The sequence below is a fragment of the Rissa tridactyla genome, chromosome 8, assembly GCF_028500815.1.
Source record: "Rissa tridactyla isolate bRisTri1 chromosome 8, bRisTri1.patW.cur.20221130, whole genome shotgun sequence".
Classification (NCBI taxonomy): domain Eukaryota; kingdom Metazoa; phylum Chordata; class Aves; order Charadriiformes; family Laridae; genus Rissa; species Rissa tridactyla.
Genome location: NC_071473.1, coordinates 24,893,034 through 24,918,816, shown reverse-complemented (window position 1 = coordinate 24,918,816; position 25,783 = coordinate 24,893,034). Strand labels below are relative to the sequence as shown.

General features: G+C 42.1%; 1 protein-coding gene across 2 annotated transcripts in view; it reads right to left on the bottom strand.

Annotated features, from left to right (window-relative positions):
• TEDC1 (tubulin epsilon and delta complex 1) overlaps positions 1-25,783 on the bottom strand; it is an 89,354-nt gene that overhangs the window by 57,144 nt on the left and 6,427 nt on the right. The window contains exons 3-5 of one of the 2 annotated variants that reach the window (XM_054210567.1): positions 22,261-22,463; positions 8,446-8,616; positions 1,399-1,497 (exon numbers count right to left, since the gene is read on the bottom strand). In XM_054210567.1, the coding sequence (XP_054066542.1) occupies positions 1,399-1,497; positions 8,446-8,616; positions 22,261-22,463 (473 nt within the window). The remainder of the gene's footprint in view (positions 1-1,398; positions 1,498-8,445; positions 8,617-22,260; positions 22,464-25,783) is intronic. The other variant, XM_054210568.1, reaches the window with a different exon arrangement.

Here is a 25,783-nt window from a genome sequence, read left to right as displayed (position 1 = left end):
GTACAGGCTTCAGAGGACCGTGCTGCTGTGTGTTCCGAGCTGCTGAGCAAACCATAGGAGAGGGACTGTGAAGCAGAAATGGAAAAAAAAAAAAAATCTCAAGCTGACTTAGCCATGTGCTCTAGAAAAACAATGCTTTTTCCAGGAAAATGTTCTAAACAGCTGAACCTTATCAAGAAACTGGACGTAAGCCGTTCCTCCAAGGAATGCTCAGTAATGAAAGATTAACGTGCACTTTACTTTTGGGGTTTTGAACATAAGACTATCTCCCACCTTCAAATCTATTTTTCTGAATATCTTTGTACGCGGTATTTACAACGACCACTTCTGTTCTTAAGGTAGCAGCAGAAAGAATATCTTCTTTGAGTAAACAGATTTGGATAGACTGCAGAAATTTGCCAAATATTGATTTTGTTAGGGCTGAGCTTAAAATTTCAATCTTGTTTCAGTTTCAAGTAGAATGAAACTTTACAAACTGATTTGTAAAACAAATGTATTATATTACATTAAAACATGTGAATTGTACTAGTTCAAATAATAAACTGAAACATCTATGAAAACTGAGTATTTGAGAGCAGCAGAAATATATAATTAAGGCTAAAACAGTACAGTAGGAAAAACGTTGTGTCCTTGGACGTTCTGTCTGAACACATAAGGAAACACTATTTTACTGTGAGAATGACTGAGCATGAAGCAGATCACCCAGAGAAGCTGTGGAGTCTCCATCCTTGGAGATGTTAAAAAAAAAGCAAGCTATCTGGCCATGGTCATGGGCAGCCTGCTCTAGGTGACTCTGCTTGAGCAGGGGGGTTGGACCAGATGACCTCCAGAGGTCTCTTCCAACCTCAACCATTCTATGCTTCTAAAATACTTCTCAAAAATAAAGTCCCTTACTACCATCCAAAAAGGTAGTCAACTCGTACAATTTCTGGAACTAGTGAATGCTAGCATCATACGTGCTTTGGTTCCCCTGGAGAGATGAATCAGATCTCTCCACGTTCTCACTGTCAACCCACTCAGGCAAGGTCACAGGCAGACACTCTGCCTGCCTGGCCCAGATGTGCTTACTGGTAGTGTACAACAGCAGTCAGCCAACCCATCTAGAATGTTTTAGTCTACAAGCCTTTTCTTCAGTGGCACTTTCAGTCAAGTCTCTCCCCACTCCCTGTCTACCAGTTTTTAACAAAATTTAGCCTAATACCTTTGCATCTATGTTTTATCAAACTGGAAGAAACCATTTGTTGAATACAAGTTATAAGTGAGGAAACTGACAATTCAAAATAGAAGCCCTTATTTCTGTTGGAAACCAAGTTAAAAACATGTTGCACAGCGTGCAGCTGCTGAGCAATGTTTGTGTAAAGCATACTATGCATCCAAGAATTACAGCTGAAGCATTACCTGCTTGTAGTTCTCCGGTTGCCTAACGAGATCCGTTTCTGTGGCAGAAAAATGGCCAAGGATCTGGTCCATATGAGAGCCACTAGTGAATAAATGGATCTGGAATAGATTAAATGAAAAGATATTTGTCAGTACAAGGGCCAGATCATTAACAGCATCATTAGCTACCCTCTAAATGGCTGCGTGGATTGAAATGGTGATGTGAACCAGCGGTTACAAGCCCATTCCCAATGGACAAGCACAAGTGTAACTACTACCACCAAAACAGACCTTTTTAAAACAGCCTGCAGGAAATGATGATCACTCAGCACAATCATCTCACAAAATGGTCCATCTGCTAGTGCTACCAGAACCACATGCAGGAATTGCTACTGCTGCCGTCACAGTAAAACTGAAAGATTTCTCTCTTCATCCTGTCTTAGTGCCTTTTTCCTTACACTACACACTCTCTTGTGCATACCACGAAAGGAAAAAACATTTACACAGATAGCAGAAGTCTTAACAGAGGTAAAGGATACCCTCAGCACAATTTTTGATTTCTTCTTTTAAAGCAGAAAATGCTACCCAGTCACAGTAAGTTTCTCTTTTGCTGCTATATATTGTTGCCTTTTGCTTACTGGGACCTTGTCCCAGCTGTGCTGGTGATGGTATCATCAATTACTTGGCGAAGAAGCTTCCCAAGTTAGTCAAGGGAACAATAAAAAGCAATTCCTCCTATTCAGAGCTGATCCCTTTGTTACTGTAATAACTGCAGCTGCCAAACAAGATAGCAGTGCACATTTGTCAGACAATCGCTCATATTTCATTAATATTTCTGCCAGAAGACAGAGAATGTTTCCTGCTTTTCTTCCTTTATTCTAATATGAACTTTATCATACACTTGGGTATTGACAACTATTTTAAACTTGACAGGCACTGGGTAATTATCAACCCTTCCTTGAAACTTCAGAATATTTTAGCGTTCCTTTCCCAAAACTCACTTCTGGTGACAACCATCTGTCACATGTGCAGAGCTATGTGAGTTTAAAAATAAAAAAGCACCTCCCCACACAATGTTCTTCCTTTCTACTTGCCTCTCCTCTCCCTGCTGCATTCTTGTGTAACTCTGGATGCCAAACCTTTGGGCCTCCAGCACCAGCGACGCATTTCAGCCCGTCTTCAAAAGAATGTTGCGGCAGCATCACCAGCTTAAGCTCAAAACAAATACTCTAAAGCTGTAACAATAGAGGAATAAGGTGTTCCCCTGAGACCAGACTAGATGGGTATTGGAATAATCCAGTATTTGTAACTGGAATAATCCAGCATTTGTATTTTTGCTTTTACAATCTGTTACTGATAACCACAACATACCGAAGATGAGAGAAGGCTTAAGGAGGGAAACAGTATGAAAGTAAAAGCAGCAGGTGAGCCGGGGAGAGACAGAGCATGTGTAGCTGTTGTGAACGGCCCCAAGATGGACTGAGGAGGTGGCAGGTCTCATTTAACCTTACACCAACCTTTGCGTGAGAGTACAGGCACAGCACCCACAAAGCATCACTTCTGGGGAGCTCCCAGTACCAATTCCTAAACGCTTAGGCACCGTGCAAGGGAGCTCAGCCTGTCTAATTCACCTAAGAGAAGATGAAAAGTTTCCTAGTTCACTCACACCTGCACTAGAGGAAAAACTTCTACCGCATTAAAGACTGCCTACTGAGATCTAGTGGCAAATTCACTTCAGGAAAAAAACCAAAGATTTTTCAAACCAAATATCTCAAGACCAAAAAAAAAAAAAAAAGATGTAATTAACCAATGTAGTAATTTACAGAGTAACATGATAGATTCTTCATGCCAAGATACAGATGCATCTAACAATTGCAGTTTAGCTCACTCATCAATTACTGACAATGGGGTAATCACCCAGCACCAGTCTCTGCCCTCTGTTATTCAGAGATCAAGACACTGTCCTTGTCCCTTTACTCTGTTACTACAACATCAGATATATAGATACAACCAACGCGCTGTAATAATACCTTATTTCATATTGATTGTCTTAGAAGAGGCACAAGAAACCATTCTGTTCATAGGAGGTATTTCCCAGGGCTGCTCTGCATTCTTACTGACAGAATAAAACACCTCCTATTACAGTCTCCCAGCATATTACAGCCATTATTGTCATTTCACCATGATCTGATACTGCCAATTATGTTAAACTCCTCATCTATCATGAAGACTCCAATTTAACATAATTTTAGTCCTATGAACTTATACGCATATCCATAATTTTATGTTCACCTGCTTAACAGAATTCACCTCTGAACCTAATCCAACCTTTCCTGTGTTTCAGGTGTGATTTCTGTCCTAGTCTTTAGTGGATGGAGGGCAGCTGAAAACACCCACGGGAAATCCATCGGTTTTGCAGAAACTCACTTATTCCGCTATTTCTTTTCACAGGCTGATTGTGGCAGAGTGCATTAAACAGGCCCAAAAAACAATGCCGGTTTTAATCCACTTAGGTTCCCACCTGTTTTTCTGAAACCATGCAAGGCTTCTCATTCACATTTTTTAAGTCAAAGCGGTAATTCAAAGCCTGAATAAAACCAGCTCCTCTCCCCTATGAATTCAAGAGGGATCAAAAACCAGGCAGACAGATATTCCTCTGGCACTTGACAGAAAGAGGAAGAAACTGAACAGAAAGGACCAAGAGGGTGTGTCTTAACACAGTAATTTATCCTTCACACTTCCATATATTTGAAGGTATACCAGGTAAATATGTACCACTGAGAATTTCGAGGGAATTATAATGGTGTTACTATATTACACTTTCAAAGCAGGCCAACCTGTCCGTGTTGAGAAGCCATTATAATATTATTCAACAGCTCATAGCCTCAGGCTGCAAAATTCCTCAGCAACAGAGAAGTTAAGATTTCCCTGAGGAAGTTTTTCTCCTACAGCAGGACACGTGTAAGCTTCAACATGCCTTCTGGGAGCTGAAGTCGCTGAAAAGCAGCTCATCAGAAGAGCTAGCAAAGAGGAACAGCCAGTTAGGCCACCTAACAAGCAATTCCCAACACGACTGGCTGCAGCCCCAGAGAGGCTTCTCTCTCCAGTAACCTACACTGGTTACTGCAGAACTTCATACTATCAACCTGAAGTGGCTGCGGGCAGGACAGGGTAGATAGGGACACCAGCAATCACAGACTCACAGAATGGCGGGGGTTGGAAGGGACCTCTGGAGATCATCTCGTCCAACCCCCCTGCCAGAGCAGGGTCACCCAGAGCAGGTGGCACAGGAACGCGTCCAGGCGGGTTTGGAATGTCTCCAGAGACGGAGACTTCACCACCTCTCTGGGCAGCCTGTGCCAGGGCTCTGCCACCCTCAAAGGAAAGGAGTTCCTCCTCACATTGAGATGGAACTTCCTATGGTCAAGTTTGTGCCCGTTACCCCTTGTCCTGTCCCTGGACACCACTGAGAAGAGCCTCCTGACACCCACCCTTTACGTATTGGTAAGCATTGATAAGATCCCCCCTCAGTGATCTTTTTTCCAGACTGAAGAGACCCAAATCCCTCAGCCTTTCTTCATAAAAGAGATGTTCCAGTCCCCGAATCATCTTGGTAGCCCTTGAAGCCCAATCACTTTAAGTTATCAGTTGTGTGCTTTGGAGAAAGAAGAGCCATTAATTTTTGCCTGCTTCCCCCTCATATTTCCCTCCTACTGCTCCCTTTCCCTTTCTTCAGGCAGTACAGTACTATTTCATTAAGACATGAGTCATCACTTGTAACCTGAAGGTACATGTCCCTGATCACCCAAGTGATTCAGAATTTTTTCCACAAAATCATAGAAATTGAAAAGACCTTTGGAGGTCCTAAGTCCTACCTCCTGCTCTAACCAGGACTATTGCCAACATCACTTTGTGAGTCTTGGAAACCTCTGAGGATGGAGACCATTCAGCATCTCTGGTGACCTGCTCCAATGCTACCCATCATCCCAGAGAAGCTTTTTCTAATACACCTGAACCTTACACGCTATCATCAGTGGCTCCTTCCCCTTTGTCTTCTGCTACTGCTGCGAAGACGATGGAACCATCTTTGTAACCACCCACCAAATCGCTGAAGGCAGCCATTAGGTAACCTCCTCCTCAGCCTCCTCTCCACCAGAACAAACAAGCCCAACTCCCTCAACCTCTTCTTGGAGGTCATGCCCAACTCAGCTAGTCCTTGACTATCTGGGTAGCCTCTTGCTGGATCCTCTACGTACAATTCTTACTTCCAGTAGCAACATCCATAACTTAAAAAATACAGAGTGGAAAAGCAGTCATCGCCTGAATAAGAACATATTTTTCAAGTGTGATGCTTTTTTCTCAGAAAGCCCCCAATAGAGAATATGGTATTTTAGAGCCCGTGTGAGTCACAGAACGAAATCTGTGGAAGTGTCGCCGCTACTTGGCAAAAATTATAGCTCGTGATCAGCAGTAAATAAGACTGTTCTGCAGTTGAGATACATAACCTGTTAAGTTATTAAACAGAGAGAATAAAAGCCATAATTATCATTTTGTAGAGAAAACCCTCTGTAAATCTGTCAACATAATTAAAAAACATAACACTCATTAGCCTCTTGCATACTGTGTTTGTGGTTTATACGAGAAAAGCAGCAGCTTGTATAGAGGTCATATTGGGTCAGCTCGGTCTTCTAACACGTAGCAGACTGGTTTAAAAGTTTTAAAATTAATGCACCAGCACAGCCACAATTTCTCTATAAAGAGTCAGGAAATACCAATTATTGTTTATGCAGCTGTTAAGTTGTATAAGTATGTTATATTTTGTGTTACTGTAAATGTTAACATTAATGTGGCACTGTAATGAAGTCCCTTCCAAAGTCACTTTTGCCTTTCAATTTTCCTGCCTTTAATTCAGGCTAAAATATAAATCAGAGCACTGCACTTTATTACAGCTCTGAACAGAACTCCTACAGTTGCACATATGTATTTGAGTATGTATAATATCAATGTGTGATCATATATGCGGGAGCTGGGGCTCCAATCTATCCTCCTATGTATCATATTGATGATGGCAGCCCTCTACATACACTGCAGAGCATAGTCAGAATCATAGAATGTATTGGGTTGGACAGCACCTCTAAAGGTCATCTAGTCCAACCCCCCTGCAGTGAGCAGGGACATCTTCAACTAGATCAGGTTGCTCAGAGCCTCATCAAGCCTGGCCTTGAATGTCTCCAGGGATGGGGCCTCCACCACCTCTCTGGGCAACCTGGGCCAGTGTCATCACCAGCACTGCTTACCGCTTTCAATTTTGTCCAGCTATGACAGTTGGAGAAGATAGTAATGGTAGCTTTGGGAAACTGGATGAACAGAGAAACATTCTCCCTCCTGCTTATTCTTCCAGATTCTGGAAATCGTGGTCCAGGGAACTGCAGCATAACCCGTGTCTTGTATTTGTCTGACTGTAACAATCATAACTTTAGCAAACATTTTTCCTCGGACAACCACGGGGGGAAAAGAAGTCCAAGTTTATTTCAAAGTACAGTCTCCACAGGGGGTCATAATCTCCCCTGTCAACAAGTTTAGCATGTTGCCCAAGCAGCACATCTCTTCATCCTTTCAGTGCCTGACCTGGACCACTGAGAGTGTCTATGTTTGTACACGAGGGCCCAGGTTCGACCTGCTCTTAATTCTTCCTTGGTCTCATTAACCGCAAGCTGAGGTATTGAAGCTGCCTAATGATTTGTTACTGCCAAGTACTACATAAATCAGAGAACTGATGATGAGATACGGAGATATTTGCTTCACCCACTATAAAAATCAGCATACCTTAAATAGAGGTAGCTTATCAAGGGGAGAAGATGCCAATCATTTCATTTGAGTTTTATATCACTAAGCCACCTCTCCCAATAGCATCACTGTGTGTAATCTCAGCGCAAAAGCCGAGGACCGCACCTGCACTTATGGTGAATTGCTGTCTTAGTTCCCAGATCAGGAAAGCACATTCACAGCAGGCAATGAGAAGCAAAAAAGTTATTTTAGATGCTGCACACACAGCACCTGATTTTTCCCTAGGGCTGTCAATCAGGCATCTTCCCTAGCAATCAATTCATGTAAAGAGCAAAACGTAACCTCATTACAGTTTTCAGCATTGCTCTGTCAGACATGGGATTAAAACCAAGAAGGCATCTTCATTCAAAACCCTCTTGTTCCGATTCTGACAACTTTCTGATAAATGTTGCTCTTTGAGGAGAAATTTCTCAAAACTGTTCTTAGTCTCAAAAGGTTTTCTGTGAAGGTTCTGGGTACAATACCAAGAGGTTCCATACAAGTTACCTGAAGAGATATGAATGGAGAAAGAGGGCCTATTTCTGAATAACTTTTAGGACTATCTTTAGAACCATTTTTTTTTAAAATTTGTCTCTGCAGTCACTGCCACTATCAACTTTGGGACTGCAGGCTGTTTCCATCTTATGCAGACATGATGCTCCCAGATGTCTGTGATTTTCAGACAGGCATGTTAACATTGTTCATAAATGGGAACAGAACTGGAATCTTAGCAATAGAGAGACCGCTATTGATTCCTGATGTAAAAGCAGGTAGATTTTGTGTTCTGCTCAGATGTTCCCTAGTACTTCAGAAAGGGAAACTGCATTTTATTTTGCTGCTATTACTTCCAACATCCATGTTCAATATTTTGAATCCACATTTCCAAGAGCTTATAATTCTGAATCACTACTTCTTATCTGTGGGACCAGCATGCTCTGTGTTGCTTCTACTGGACGTTTTCTGAGAAAAATGGAGACAGCATATGGTTGCAGAAGTGACTAATGTGTCAACCTGCAAGAGAGACTTTTATACAACAATTATACCCTTACGAACACTGTGCATACTTTCTTTTCTCATGGTTCTGCCCCCCTGGGGAAAGGTGGGGTTATCTATTTAGAGTAATTCACCCTTACCTACAGAAAATGCAGAACTAGCAAACAAGAATAATTTGTACATTTAGCACTAGCTGACAAGGCTTTTAAATAATAAACAATGCCATACTGAGTTAGAAGAATCATTTACCTTGTGCAAAAGTTTGCATTGCTCTTGGTGCTGAGCATGCAAACTCCGCCACTGGAACCTTAGCCTCCCATTTAGCCACTGAAGGTATCGAACATCTATTCTGTCTCCTAGCGCATATTCAGGTGCCATTTCAGTTGTGCTTTTCTGGCTGTTAGGCAGAGCATCTTCACACTAAAAGCAGAACCGAACAGCAAAATGTTTTCAGTTAGCTTCAGCACTTTCAAATCATTCAGCAATGAAGAACATACAAGGCAAATAGGCCAAAGAGGAAAAAAATGCCCAAAAAAGGAAGGAAGTTCCAGCAGTAGAAAGAAATTGTAATCTTTTAGAATACAGGACTGGGAACAGCCTAAACAAGTACGAAAGTCTGGAACAAATATCAGCTTCTCAGCTATGACGTGCTGAGCTCTCTCCTCTCCTGTCTTTCATTTTCCATACCCAGGAAGACACAGTGTTCCTGACACAGCAAGCATGTTCTTTACCCAGATGGGGGTGGGGGTGAGGAGAATCACGTTTTGACTAGATTCTAATAAGTCTAAGAACATAAAAAACAGACTTAGCACCTCCAGCGTCTTCCCAAAAGTGCTGCAAGCTGTATTTGGTGACCCCATTTTGTAAATCAATGCCTTATATAGAGACAAAACTGTGGGCCTGTGCTTACTCAGATATTTTCTTTTCTCCATCCAGCATTTCCCTTCTTGCAGGATAGAGGAAAAGAAACAATCATTCAGCTGACATTGGCCAGGAGTCCACAGAGCCGCTCCCAGCTACAGTTGCACCACCTGTCTTCCCTTGTTTTGCCTTTCTCTAGAGCAATTGGGAAAGAAGGGAGAAGCTAAAAGTTTCCTTTTGTTCATCCTGTCCCACTTTCCTTCTGCCGCAGGAAAAAAAAAAAAACACAAAAAAACCCACAAAAAAAACCCAACAAGTACCACCTTCATCTTCTGGATGAAATTTCTGCTTGGCTAATGGTATAAAGCAAGACAGACATTTCTGTCCTGTCTCTTTTGCAAGGAACAAGGAGGGAATTCTGCCTCCCCAGCCTCTTGCACAAAGAGATCATTCACATTTACAACGGATCTCTCTCTCCGTTTTCAGCTAAGACTCCTGCAGATTGCAAATTAAAAAGGGAGGAAGACACGGGTTGTTTTACTTATGATGCCAGTAACGTCATTTAAAGTAAGGCTGAGCTGTCACCTTCATACAGCCTATAGAAAGTACATACAATAAACACAGTCCGTAATTCCCCATTTTTTACTACAGCATATCATAAGAAGTAGAAATAACACAGAACCGCAAAGGCCTCGATATTCAGAACGCAGGTTCGCCAGCTAAAAGTGTCCTTCAGTTGTTGGATTCTCAAGACATTTCGTTAAAGTGGAAATTTAAAAAGCCTACTTCAAACACTACTGTTTTCAAGAAAACACTTAAGCAGATATTTGGACCCATGCATGGACCTTGATGGTATTTAAACATATGTGCTTCCCTGCTTCACAGACTTCCATGTTCAATAAAATTTTATAAAGATTTCAGTTGGCAGGCAAAGCTTGAATGCAAGGCATTGCTAAAAATGCAAACTGTAAGACGAAGAGAGCTTAATCTTGCCTTAAATGCAGATTTCAGCAGGGGTGTATCTATAACCGTGATCAAATAACCCCCTAGTGCTTGTTTTAACCTAAATATCACCTCAGTTGACAGGACCTCTAATAGAATGAGTGTTCATACTGTTTATAAGCACAAAAATGCTGTTCTGGTCACATAACAAAAGGTATCGAGATTAAAAGTTTTTTTCCCTTTGCTCTGTGGCTCAGATAAATGCAAGCTATAAATCACAGGGGCGCAGGGCTGGTAAAGGGCTTTTCCTTTTAAAGGCACAGATCCATCTTTAAAATAAAAAAGACAATATCTCCTTGATGCCAAGTGCAATGTCACTCTTTTTCCTCAGATGCCTCCAGCACCGTGTCCCTAGATCAAATGCCACCGTGCCCTAGGGCGCTGCAGTCCTAGCTAAGCACCTTCATGGTTCAGATTGCCTTGCCCCCAGCAGGAGAGCTTTCTGGACTATGAAACTGTAAAGATACGATTGCCAAGTTGTCCATAAAGCACGATGAGCCAAGCAATTGGATATTAGTCACTACAGCAGAGAAAACGCATGTGTAAACAACATTAAAACACTTCACGTAAACAGCCAGAAAGCTGCAAGGCCAAAGACAGACCTGGGACTCCCAGATTAAAATCTGCATTTTCCATAATTTACAGTTCAATTCCAACTTCCCTGGTTAGAGGGTTCAGAACAGCACAAATACTGCTCTCCTGGGGATTCATTTCAGGAGGGAACGGCATTAGACTCGATTGCTTTGGCAGTACAGTGACAAACACCATGCAGAGCTAATTTTATTGTAGAAACCTGCCTTATTAATATTAAAATAAGGAAGCCAGCCAATGCATTTTTTAAACAGGATCTCTCTATTATTTATTTCACAAACTGCACAAAAAATTTACTTTTGCTACGAAATACTTAGCCTGGCATAAAGTAAACAAGGTAAAAAAATAAAAGGTCTTACATGTTATACTGTGACCTCAATTTCTAGTCCCATCTTTACAATCTAAGACTATTTACTGCTCTCCCAGTGGGAGAAAAATCACTAAAATACCAGCCCAAGCTACAGCCTTTGCTTTAAATATCACTGTGAATTTATCTAATCTATACAGCAATATGGGTACACACCTACATTCACTTCTGAGATACAGAAGTGCATGTTATTTAGTCGAAGTCATAAAGAGAGCAGCCAAAACAACTACCTAGGGCTCTCAATGGCCTCCTCGCGCTTGGAATGCTCCACACCAGCTCTGGAAGAGATAATTTCATAGCCACTTACCAGAAAAGCTTCTTGCTTGTAAGCTATTTGCTGCAATTAATGGTTCTCTCTGATTCTGAGAAGGGAGGCGCATGGACTCCAGCTACAGAACAATGCCAGAGGCTTGCAGTACAAAAGCCACATCAACACGTAGTGATACCCTCATTGCAGTGTCAGAGTCTCTTCCCATTGCACTGGTGATATCGGAGCTAGTCTTGTCAAACTGGACGATGTGGACTCGACAGAGCATCTGTTATCAGCATAACTTAAGCAGAAGCTAGAATGAAGCCCCTCAATTCCACTCCCACTGTCACTCACCCCAAATGAGCCTTTCTGCCCTAAAAGCGGACAGTATTGCTGTTAGAAGATCTCAATATCCATTTATTGGCAAGGGTCAGAAAAGTAAGCACAACCCTGATGAAGGTGACGTGCATATATTTACATGAACTCTCTTTGTGCCAATTCCAGAGCTATCAGCCTGCCTGCACTTAGGCAGAACTTAAACCCAGCTCTCCTGTGGTAAAAGATCCAGGCAAATAACGAGCTACGCCCCATAATAAATACACATTCCAGGACACCACGCATCACCATCCCAACTAAGGTAGCTCACAAACTACAGAACCTACCCCAAGCTTATAAATGTATCTCTGGCTTAGTCAGAGCTAAACACAGTTGATGTCCTAAGAGCACATATTTAAAATTTCTGCAAGGCAGCCTAGAATTCAGCCTCCAACACCACATGTGTTTTGCTCTAAACATTTATCCCCAGGCTATTTCAAGTCCTATTGTTACGAAAAAAGATGCCAGATCGTTCTCAAAATGTGTGAATGTATTTGTGGTTAGACAATGCAGGAAGTGCAAAAAAAAGCCAACACAGTTCTCCTGCCACAAGTGCTCTGAGCAGACAAGTCAGATTCACGAAACACGCTGAACTGAAAAAAGACATTCAATATAAAAGTACTCAGAGGAAAAGACTAAAGGGTGGGAGAAAGCAGTGTGAAAAAAGGCATGGTGATATATCAATTTTCATTCACGTTCCATACATCTGAGCAAACAACTTGCATGCCACTTGCTTAGAGAGAAATTAAAGATTAAGAAGTTTCAACTTTTAAAACAGAAATAAAGCTTTTCTTTTTGGCTTGAAATACAAAGCAATCCCATGTTCCTGAAAATCGAAGCGCAGTTCTACCAACAATGGATGGAGATAAATTAAACAAGTACGTCATCGTATAAATAGTTTATCAAAGAACAACATAAGCATCCTTGTGTTTGTAGACATGTGAGAAGGGAGCATTTTTTGCACTACTTGCTCCATTTGAGAATTTCAGTGACCTGGCACGCAGTTGACCTTGCTCTGTTCGTACACTTTGAATTAAACAAACTCCAAAAATTGTTTTAAAGCAAAATTCCTTGCAGATTCAGTGGCGATCTTGCAATATGCCACAAGCCGTACTGGAAAGAAAACCCTTTGTTGTGCAACTTCATCACACTTCTACACTTTCTGTACTTTCCCAATTCATGTAGGTATCTTAATGCTTATAAATTCTTACCTTAATAAATTTACTATGCCCTGTACACACAAAGGAAATGAAAAGGCCTGTGCTGCCTGCATTGCTGTAAAAGCAAGGCAATGGCAGGGATAGTTCCCCGAGAGATGCTCTTTTGCAACAAGGAGCTGCCACCTGTCGGTAAACAACAGACCCCAGCCGTCAGCGGCTCAGCCCCGGCACGCTGTGGCTTTTCCCAGGACATCTTCCAAATCTCTCCAAGGATCAGCTCTCTGCATCCGTATTTGGACGGCCAGCAAGCAGCTTGCTGCTCTTCCCGTGGACAAGCAGCCCTACCGGAACATGGATAAACACGTTTAACTCATGGATATGCATTAAGTCAATTCCCTGACATTAATCCTTGAGCAAAGCAAAATACAGCACCCGCCAGTAAAAACCACTAACGCACGCTCCCACCCCTCTGCTCACTTTCACGTCAGTTAATCTGGGTCTAGAGAGAAACTATGTACTCTCACGTACTGCCCAAATCTTACCTACACTAAGCATGCAGCCTGGTATCACAAAGGTGGGAAAGAATGTATCTAAATTCCTCGCTGCAGGACTCAGGAAAGGCAAAGCAATCACATAAATCAAGCTAATAAAGTGCTTCTGCAGCTTTTACTGAGGGCTCGTTCTGAACCGCTCATAATTCAGACAATGGTTTTGATGTGACATAACATATGTTAACCTGTGTAATTACCGATCTTTAAACAGAGTGTAATTTTTTTTTCAAAATTAAACACCATAGCCAGAAATAACAGCATCAGACATGCTTTCCTAATTAATACAGCCATATATCTATCTGCAGGAGGGTAAAATGCAAAAAGGAACAATTTGAACAGATGAATGTGAAAGGGACAACGCTATTTTCATTAACAGCACCATCAACAACACTAATTGGATTTCCTCCTAGACAAGGTAGGATCCAGATTAGATGCACACATGGAAAGATAGATGGTGTAAGAACCCTCTCCCACATGATGCACATACCAATTAAATATCCAGAAAATTGCACAGAAGAATGTGTTTTCCACAAACACTAGTGCTCACAACATAGAAGTTATGCTCATAGCATATTCAGCAATTAAAAAGAGGAAAATCTTATGATTCCGCAAGGCCTTTTAGCTTTTGAATTTCACTGCCTTTTGTAAAAATTGCTACTCACAACAGCACTCCCGAGAGCTCTGCTAGTATCTGATTGGCAAAGAGTGAAAAAAAGAAGGTGCTGAAGGACGACAGCAAATGTGAACACAGCTCCTACCCATCCCTGCCTTGTTTAGACAAGCCTGGCTGGCAGTAGCCACAGCCCTGAGGCACTAGGGCAAGTCAGTCCCTTATCCCACCCCTCCTCGCTCATTCAGGAGGTTACTTGAGAGCTCTGCAATACAGCAAAAGCACTATGCCTTTAACAGAGCCCAGCAGCAGCGCTTCATCTTTGGAGCTGCAAGGTCGAGGGTACCGCTTCCATCGAAAACAACATTTAAATCCCAAAGCTCACCACATCATGTATTCAGACAAAATGTGGAAACCAAATATACTAAAACCAAACCCGTGGCAGGGTGGACCTTAACTCACAGAGCAACGCGTGTTGCAGGGCTCAAGAAATGCAATACATATAGTGCCTTGCACTGCATTTCCTCCGCCTGCAGCTGCAGCCCAGCTTGCCTGCGTCCATTTTGCTCCACTGTGTCAAGTTGCTGGGCTGGGGGTAAGCAGTGAAGAGAGAAAGATGCAGCACGCTATATCAGCAGCAAACCTGGAGGCAAGAGGCCAACTGGAGAACAAACAGTAACTGCCCTCCAGGAGAGGAGAGGCAGAGCTCTGCCATACACAGAAGGTCTGCCGTGCCCTTCTTTGCACGCTCCTTTTGTCCTCCTGAGGAAAAAAGCACTTTATTTCATAGAATCATAGAACGTGTTGGGTTGGAAGGGACCTCTAAAGGCCATCTAGTCCAACCCCCCTGCAGTGAGCAGGGACATCTTCAACTAGATCAGGTTGCTCAGAGCCTCGTCCAACCTGACCTTGAATGTCTCCAGGGATGGGGCCTCCACCACCTCTCTGGGCAACCTGGGCCAGTGTCTCACCACCCTCAGTGTAAAGAACTTCTTCCTGATGTCTCATCTAAACCCACCCTGCTCTAGTTTCAAACCATTGCCCCTCATTCTATCGCTATATGCCCTTGCAAACAGTCCCTCTGTCTTTCCTGTAGCCCCCTTCAGGTACTGGAAGGGGCTCTAAGGTCTCCCTGGAGCCTTCTCTTCTCCAGGCTGAACAACCCCAACTCTCTCAGCCTGTCTTCATACGAGAAGTGCTTTCAAAAGATCCTCCAACGACAGCTAAACCCTGATCACTTGAAGTGGGACATCAAAAGCAGAGGATGTTCTCATTTAAATCAGAAGGCCGCAGAGCAAAGATAAATCAGAAGGTGCCAAAGGTACCAGCTGCTCCCTGCCACTGGAGGGCAGGAGAGGCAATAGAACATCTTAAAAATCCCTCGGTTTCCCCAGCAGACAGGGAAGGACCTCCCTGCACAGGATTTCCAAGTACAAAATATCAGTATGACCATGCTAAACCTTCTTATTAGCGTGCCAGTCCCCATCTTCCTCTCCTCACGTGAAAACTCACACTTGAGCCCGTGGGTAGAACCCCATCCAGAAGACATCTGCTGGAACATCAGGTTCAGGCATTACTGGAGAAACAGCGTCTCAGTAACTTATAAGCCTTTCTGATCATTTCAGACTCCTCTTTTAGAGCATTCTACCTTGACATGCTGTCTAAAGAAAAAAAAAAAACTTCTTAAAAATGTATTCACTGTGTTGGGCAAAAATAAATGTTATTAACCCCACATTTAGCAGTGCACCACAGGGAATTGTTTTTCATTGGGAAAAAGGTTCCATGCGAATTACGAAGCATGGAATTGAAAAAAAAAAACAAACCACACAAAAGATCAGAAGGAATAGCATATATATATGCACATGCAGAACGACAGGGAGACAATTTCAGCTGTCACCTGTAACTTGTGCCTTAACACACACACAAAAGAAGTATATTTCAAGAGTCCAAAGTGAAACGTGCTCCAGTTCTTGTATGGCAAAAACATATTCCTAATTTAATCACCTCTGACCACAAAATATGTTTTAGTCTACAAGCAATATTAGTAACTAAAGATGAAAATTAACACTTCAGGGTTTAATGGTTACCTATTCCAGAAGCAACTTTAAAAAGTGCAAAAGGCAGAAAAGCACAATTCAAGCCTTTTTCTCCCTTAGTTTCTGGCAGCAGAGGCTAATAGACCACAGGAGCCCAGTGAGCTCTGGAGGTCTGGCCCTGGTGCTACCCCAGCAGAGATGGTGTGGGGAGGGGTGCTGCACCCCCCCCAAACACATCAGGCAAAGCAGCACTCCTCGCTGCCAAAAATGAGGCGAGGGAAATCCTGCAGGAGAAACTTTAGGGATCCTGCGCCTTCTGTTTCGGTTCCAGGGACAGCTTTTTAAAAAGCATTCCTTGGCAGCTACTGAGTATGGCAACAACAGTAGCAAAAAAGGGCAAAAAGATAAATGGTGAGAGTTAGTAGGAAGACAGGAGGACAAAGAAAATAGAAGTGTAAGCGCAGTGAACAAGGGAGGGAAATCAAAAAATGAACACTGACAGGCTAATATAGCCCATAAAGATCTGGAAAGTAATTATGCTTCTGAGTCAGAATCAATAGGTTAATAAAATTCCATTCTCCACCCCCTCTGGAATAGGTGAAGAGGGGAAAAACCCCAGAAAATTTATATTTACTGACACTAGTGCCAAAGTTTTCCTGGTTTTCTGCTGGGGGGAACATCAAGCTTGGCTGATACATTAACACTTTCCTCTAATAACATGGTTTATGGAACAGCAGTGACTCTCAACATTTCTATAAGAACAAGGCATTTCAACAACAAGATTAGACCAAGCATAAGCCTTACGCTATACTGGAAGTAGCCAGCGAGCCAAGCTAGACCGTGACAAACAAAAGATTAATCAAATTGCAAACCTAAGAGTCAGAAGGCATGTTTAGTTTCATTTTTCCCCACCAGAAGTAATTAAACGAAGTTCACTTTGGCATGCCAGACAGACACGCATGAATTCCAACTATAATAGCCATAATGGCTCTATTTGTTGATTACTGTAAATTCCCAAAAGGGGAGGGGCGTCCAATTTCACTCAGAGGGCAAGAAGCAAGCAGTGGGAATTAGTGGAACCAAGAACCAGTGTTTGTACAACATGTCCTGGTGATAATGAGGGCTATAACATCACTACTGCCATCTAAAAAAACTCAACAGCCTCCATGCATAATTAAATTACGGGGCACAGATAGATTAATTTCATCTCTAGAAATAATACCAGTACAGGCAGTATTCCTCCCTGGAAACAGAGAGAATACACGCTCACAGAGTACTGCTATTATCTGCACAAACCATCATAGATTTGGAGAAAGCTGTGATGATATCGCTAAAATTTTAAAAGCAAGGCAAAAATTATTAAGTCAAATACCAAATGTGCTAAAAAGGCAGGTTTATATCAAACAATTATCTGCTTCTCAGAGAGAGAGAGAGAATATGAGAACTCCCCAGGTCGGCCTTACAGGCTCAGTGAAGTACAGTGTTTCACCCACTCATTTTCAGATGTGTTTTGTACTCCAGGATTTTCATGTGTAAATAGGCATCGATGAACGGCACTTGAGAATAATCTGCATGTACATGATCACCAAAACCAGAAAGGATGTTAAAATGGACATCACAGCAGTGCATATTTGGGACAGAAATCCACAAGGGGTATAAAACGCCTTTGAAGACAATGTCCACCAATTAATCACCCAGTGCTTTAAGGCAGTAACAACAGGCGAGAATTCCCAAGTAGACACTTCTGTAAATCAATATGAACCCCCCAATCCAGATTGTATTTACGTCTTTATAGATCTAATGGAACTAGTGATTACTAAAGGTCTGAACTTTCACTCACTGCTTCTGGAGTCACCAACCTACTGACAGATCAGCACACTAAATTCAGAGAAGGGACTGGCACTGCGGCAGCCAGGTACCAGAATTTGACATTCACCATCGATCCCCTCTTTCCCCTCCTCTTTCTCCTGCTCAGCAGCACAGGCTCCAGGCAGCTTGTTTAACTGTCACCCCCTTCCATTTATAAAGTCCATATACTGAAACTGCTGGAGAAAGGACATCAAAGGACTACAGAGATGATGAGGGGACTGGAACACCTCTCCTATGAGGAAAGACTGAGGGATTTGGGTCTTTTCAGTCTGGAAAAAAGACGACTGAGGGGGGATCTTATCAATGCTTATCAATACTGAAAGGGTGGGTGTCAGGAGGATGGGGCCAGGCTCTTCTCAGTGGTGCCCAGGGACAGGACAAGGGGTAACGGGCACAAACTTGACCATAGGAAGTTCCATCTCAACGTGAGGAGGAACTTCTTTCCTTTGAGGGTGGCAGAGCCCTGGCACAGGCTGCCCAGAGAGGTGGTGGAGTCTCCGTCTCTGGAGACATTCCAAACCCGCCTGGACGCGTTCCTGTGCCACCTGCTCTGGGTGACCCTGCTCTGGCAGGGGCTTGGACGAGATGATCTCCAGAGGTCCCTTCCAACCCCGGCCAGTCTGTGATTCTGTGAAGAGAGCCACGGGTGGAAGGCTAGAGAGGGCAGCGGCTCCTCCAGTCCTGCTCGCTTGGCCATCCCGCAGCAGGCAGGCAGCGCCCTTCCAAAAAGCCAAGCTGGAGGCCACACAAGACAAGGTGCCCTGAAGGATTTTCTTAACTAGCACACAAAAGCAGTCAACCCATATAACCATTCTAGGCTACCAACCATACCCGGCCTTACCAACAATTACCTCAAGATTATTTTTTTTAATTACATTAGCCACATTAAGCACTACCTCCTACCACCTTAACCCTTTCATCATGCTTTCATCACTGTTTCGTTTATAATTGCTTGACTTTTAATTCTGAAGATGTAAGTGCATGTAAAATTAAGCATGTAGAAGCCTTCCCTGGCTCAGGATCTTAAGATTATGAATTCCTTGCAGCGGTTGAGCTCCATGTCCATCATGTGTCATGAATACCCTTGTCCCTCTATAAATAACCAGCCTGAAATCCTTTAGAGCTGATGGAAGTGTTCAATTTGCAGGGGAAGAAAACTGTTGCTAAGGAACTGCAAAGAAGAAAAGGCCAGAGAGTGGTAATCTGAAATTAAATGAAAGGAATTAATTTAACTGGCCCTTGATATGTTGGGTATTTGGCATATTATCAGCAATTTAGCAGCCTGTAGGCTTTGTTTCAAACTTCGGCTGAAAGAATAGTCAGAACACAATTGCACCCTTAATTTAGGGATTAGCTGCATTCTCTCTTCTTCATACAACAGATCCTGTCCATTTTTCAGTCAAAATTTGAACAACAGCTATGCCTACAGTTCTTGAGACTCTGTTTTTTTAGATGAAGACAAAGGGTAAGGATTTTCTTCACATTTATTCTCACTAGTAGCCCAACAGATGTGCTTCGCCAGTCAGTACTGGTTTTCATGCTTTGCTGATTTTGGCAGAGATCTCAGCAGTGCACCGAACCAAATACTATTTCATGGATTTTTGTTTTGCAACATTTTCATTTCAGGAAAATATTTTCAACTGTTTATAATCATTTAAAAAAAAAAATGACTCCACGCAGTGGAAGATTTTAAGCTCTTACTCAGCTGTGAATTTCAATTGTTTTAAAGAGCACTTCTTTTTCGAGACAGATCTTCCTCTAGTGAAGCTGTTTCCCTCTTCTTTTACTTTTTTCTTTCAATTTACTTAAATAGAAGAGAGTTACAACTGGCATGTTACATCTCTGGCATGTTTAGCGACGCCTTTATAATTTGTTACACATCTTCCAACACTTCAGCTTAAGTATCACAAATGCCTGGTATTTAACATTCCCATAGTCAACATTCCAGCACTTCAATTGTTCAAGTTGTACTTTAACTCACAAGATGTCAGGCATCAGACAGACACCCTCGCCGCCTTCCTTTCTTACTAGGATTTTAGGGGCTATATTGTTGAACACTGTCTGACTGATGAAGAGACTCTGCCACATGAAGGTATCCCATAAAATAACAACAGCTATCAAGTAACAATATATAACAATAAGAAAACTATAACACTTTTATGCAACAAACAGCAGGCTTTCATGAGTGATTTACAAGGAACTGATGACTTACTCAAAATGAGGTGTGTAACCCATCTACCTTCTCCTTCACACTCACCATTACCTCCTTAACTGTGCATCCATAAATCTTAATTTGGGTGGGTCTCACTGGTTGAATTTAATGGTTTTGTAATGCCTAGTTGATCAAATAAAAGATAAAACCTGTCCCTCACAATTCTTTTTAACTTTCTTGTGATGCAGAATCACAAAACACACTATTTACACATTCTCCGCTGTAACTACATTCTATCATTTTTCCCATGAACATTATTTTTATCGGAGTATGAAAACTTGCTAGATGAACACCAAACAAGAAACGCTGCTGTTAATACAAGGAGCTTTACATACACATGCTAACTCCAATTCCCAGTCTATAAAACTTTTCTCTGGCCTACTGAAAAAAAGAAAGTAAAATCCAGACCTGTAAACCTTACCAAACACTGTTTTTTATTTTTTTTTATTGGATAAAAACATGAAATATGTATTCCATCCTTTTTGAGAAAGACAGGTAGAGCAGGTTAGAATTGCAGTGAAAGGCACAGCAGTAATTTTCTTAGTGTGCCTCTGTGTGGCCATAAGAGATAACATTGTATTACCACAGTTCTTTCAGCTCTTTTTGGCAAATGCAAAACTTAAGACCTTCCGAGAAAATAACACGGGTGCTGCCCCATTTCCTGAATTCATCTCGCTGCTGCACTTCACTCATTGCTCTTTTGTAATAGAAATTACAGACACAAAAAATAATCTGCTACCATACAAGAAAAACAAGAAAGAGAAGTTTAAAGTGAAATGTTCTCCAGAAGTATGTTTTTCCTAAAGCCTCAAGGCAACCTCCACATCACCGGCAGGCACCACCACACACACCCAGTACACCAGGAATGGCCTCTTGTGCTCCCTATTCTGTGCAGCAAACAGCTGTAGTTAGCAAGAGGGGTCCGTTTTCTCAAAACACTGTTAATGATGTTGTTACAAAGGTGACTCTTCCCTTTGAACTGTTTTCCATTTGTACAAGTATTTTCCTTCCAAAAAGGAAGTTTCCAAACTCTCGCATTCCTGCTTTGCTGTCTCCTAGAAAATTTCTAGAAAACCAAGCATCCTACAGTGTTGGGGAGCACATATACATGACCATGAAGACCACGAGGTCTTAGACATTACAAGATATCAGCAGGTAGGGTTTCTGACCTACAGCATCCTCTGCCAAAAAATGAGAATTCTATGAGCCTGTAATTTTGAACAAAACTAACCAGTAATTAACATCTGACCAGGTGAAAATGACTTAAAACTCACAACCATCCAGAGAGGCCTGGGCCACACTAACACATTGCACTGATCAGTTTCAATTCAGCCTATGTTATCAGCTATGTTAAGAGCAGGGACAGTTTATTTGCAACAAACGAGATAAAACATGGAAAAAAACATCAACATCTCTCCTGAGCTTCTCTGCCCTCCAGAGCAACTGTTTATACATGCACATGCGCTCTTAAATGCAAGGAATGGAATTTAAAAGCGGTATTACCAAACATTATTAGACTGTGGTTTTGTGGGGGTTTTTGCCTTTTTTTTTTTTCTTTTGATCACTTACATATTGCAGCTAACGCAGACATACAGCTATCCTTAGCTTACTTCAGAGCAGGCTTCCTATGTGCTAACATCTTTTTATTGATGGAAACAATAACATACCCCACTGTGCTCTCAAGGAGGCTACAAGGTCATTAGTTACCCCAAGAGCAGTAGCTGCCATTTGAGCTCTTGATGTTTTTAAAAAGAACTATTTGCCTTAGGATTACTTGCTCTATGCAATGTCAACATAGCCAGCATTCACAGAAAACCTGTTTGCCCACACTGCAGCACCACCCATGCTACAGTCTGGAAGCACAAAAGTGAGACGCACAGAGATCAAATTTACTTACTTGCACTCCTCCACACTGGTCTCACCTATATTGGAAATAAAAAGCAAGGGGTGGGAGTTTGAGAAAGAGAAGGAACCCAGATCACCTGCACACAGAAAATTTAGAGAAGGGAAAGAAAACAGGTCCCAGATGCTGGCCCCTTTAAGTTTTTTTTAAAGCTGAACTAAGGTATTTATTTGTAAATACACTGAGGTACCACACATTACACACTAGCAGCAACACGGCTGCTGTCACAGAACATTACTTACGGACAGAGAAGATGGAAGGACACAAACATGCTCACCGTGCACACAGAGGTTTCATCCCCAGTCTTTACTCTGTTCCGAGCCAAAAGCTGCTCCAAGAGGCTGACTCTGTGCAATAGCCAGGAAAATGCCAGCAGCAGCTCCCGACTACCCGCTGAGCCGTCGGAGGGGAGCCGATAGAGTTCTGGCCTGCCATAGCCATGGTACCACAGCGCTGATTTTACAAACCTAATTTGGTTATCTGAAAAGAAGAAAACAATGAAGAATAACACACTGCACTACTCAATGTATTTACCCATTCAGTTCCAGAAACTGCTGCCTCCTCTGAGCTCAGGATTTTTAAACAAGCCTATGATTAGTGGAGGACAGTGGAGACTACAGTCTTTATCAACAACTGATAAAGGACAGGAGGTAAAGGGTAAAAGCCTTCCTTATGCTGCCCCATTCTGATCTACAGGAACCACTGCTAAGGAAAAAGAAGAAATTCAAAGTCAAGATCAAGACCAGTAATGGCCTCTGGGAGATTAACAAAGGCAAAAAAGGTAAATAGCCCTCCCCACTATAACAGGACTCCAGTTCACCTATTCATTTTTTATGAGCCACCAAACATGCTATAAATTAGTAAACACTGAGTCACTTTACTCCTGAATGAAATTGGAATATAGAGATAGGAGTTTTACAGCCTGCTGCAAATCTCTGAGCCCAGTGAGCAGGCAGAGATAATGCAGCATACCACGCTGCATACCAGACCACATGGACTATTTAATTCTCAGGAATGCTCTGATCTGTACTCCTTCACACCAGCAAATGTTACGTGACAGCTACTAGACAGGCACTACAGAACTGTAAAATACTGAGGAAACACAGAGAAAATTGTTATTAAAAAGGGTTCTAACCAGTAAGCCTCAGCTCTGTACTAAGTTAAAACTATAATAAAGAACATAATTAGGGGGCACAATGATAAGTAATACATACTGGGGAAGAACCAACAGTTGTTTTAAAAGAAAGTCCTGCTCAAAAAGCTACTTGAGTTCTCCAAAGGCAACAACAAGCGATTTAAGGAAGATTCAATCAATGCAGGACATTTAGAGTTCCCAGTGGCAGGACATTTAGAGTTCAACTGGCACAAAGAAACTAAGCCACTGTGGTGGAGGGAGAGGGGAGGCCCTTGAATCAATGACAAGTGCCTAGCAGACAAGAACCAGAGTGTAGGAACAAATGGTGGTTTCACATGAGGGCTCTCTGCTAAGGAGTTGCTGTCCAACCAACTCAAAATGACACACAGACAACGTGACAGTGACAGAAAATTTGGTGCTGATGTGATATTACTCAGTAGTAAGGAACGCAGGCAGATCGTGAAGGATGGCAGAACCTAATGAGCCCAAGCTTTAAAATAACAAGATAAAATTCTTTTTAGAAAAAATGAAAATTGATGCACACAAGCGAAAAAACAATCCTAACTTTACTGACATAGCAATGGTCTTGGAGCCGACCACTGGACTCAGGAATACAATATCACACTTGGTTCTCATATGCATCCAAAAGGAAACTGAGTGTGAGAAACCTAGAAAGGAGACCAAACAGATCACAGGGAACAATATTATATTGTTGTTTATATCCACTGTGACCCCACATCTCACGTTCACAGTGTTATTTTATTTCTTGAGTCTCAAAAAGGTTACAGAAGACTTGGAAAAAAACAAAGAGAAAGGACAAGTGCAATCACAAGTACAGAACAGCTTCACTGTAACAACTGATTACATAGGCCAAGAAGATGACTGGGAACAGAAATGCCAAAACTATTTAAAACCATAAGTGCTGTGGAATGGGGGAATAGGGAATAATTTATTTGTGCGACATTCAATACACGACTGTGAGCACCAAAGTTAGCAAACATGCAAATAAAAACAAGTTGAAGAGATGTTCTTCACGCATACAGAGGAGCTCTGTAATTTCTGGCCACTATGGACACTGAGAGTTATACAAGCTCAAGGAGGAACTGGATTTACAGAAGAGGAGTTCATAGAAGTTTATGAAATTCAAAGATATCCTCTCTGGTTTGGGAAGTCTGAGATGTAAGTTACTGGAGGCTGAAAGAATACCCCCCTGAAAGCATCCTTCTGTATTTGTTCTTTCCTTTCCCCTGGGCATCCAGTTTGACAGCTGCCACAGCTGGATGGAGCTAGAGGAACCCTCAGTTTGATCCACTTACAAAGTAAGGAAGAAAGCTGTTCCCCTTTTCCAGTGTAATGCTTCGGTATCTCCATAGAGTTTCATAAAAAAGGTAGACACTCACACACATAAAAATAACAGGAAGTACAAGCCTCGTGCAATCAGGGATTGTCACTGCTTTCCTTAATTAACATACCAATTCATCACATTACATACTCATTTGCCTCCTCCTTGCCACTTGTGGTAAAAATATCCCTTTAGCATTTGTCTGGCATCGACTGCTGCAGCTCAAAAACCACATAATGACCAACTTCAAAACAAAAAACAAGAAAAAAAAAATCCTGTTGCTTTCAAAAGGAATTTGTTAGTTACAAGAGACTCTCACAGGCAAGAGTGGCTGATTTAACTTGATTTGCAAAATGCGAAAGAAGTCTTATCCACAAAAAAGCAATACAAAGCCAAGACACAGGGAGGAGCTGTAAGCTGACCTGTGATGGTAACCCTATAGGAGCAGCACATTCCTACAGCTCTGCTGAGGCTGAAAGGAGCTGGTAGTCATAAAGAGCCACCAAGCCCTTTGCGCCTTGACAAACCAGAGGAAGGTGTATTGTTTGCACTGTTTGACCAACTTTAGGATTTAGGGAAACAAGACTGTGGATCCTTAAGGAGACAGGCCTACTTCCAGAGTGTTCCTCAGGCCAAATATGCAGCTGAAACTGTTACACAGATTACTACACATCTTCAGCAACAGAAGCAAGAATACATGATTGGCCACATGACATCTACAAATGAATTCCCGACAAAGACATTAACCATGACTGAAGAACAAAAAATAAGATCAGAAGCATGATTAAGCAGGTGACACGATGGTGCAGAGCTACTAATTTTTTGCAGGACTAGTGTTTTGCATCGCAGAGCTTCTGCAGAGATGCATGACAGTTGGACAATTGGTTTTAAACCTAGCTTGCTTCTGCATTACAGGCAGAAAAAGGAGACCCAAACCCTAAATCACTCTGTATGCTCTTTTTGCAGAAACCTGTGAATGTAAAAACAAGCAGCTTCCCTTCACGATGCCAGGGTGGCAGAAACACACATGGTTTGCTAAAAATCTTGCTGCAGATACGCACTCCAATCCCTCATGCACAGGGAGAACACTCAGATTAGAGATTTCATTTTGATCACTCTTGAACATTCTCACATGAGCTAGGTTTTCATGTTGCCCTTTCCTTTTCATTGTGCATTTGTCAAGAAAGGAACAGGTAAAGGCAAAAATACTCCAAAAGGAAGGAACATCAGTACATAACTTTCCTCCTTTTTCAAAGCAAACAAGCTTCACATGCTGCCATCTGCAGTTCATGGTGCTCCCCAAGAAATCACACATAAAAGAGA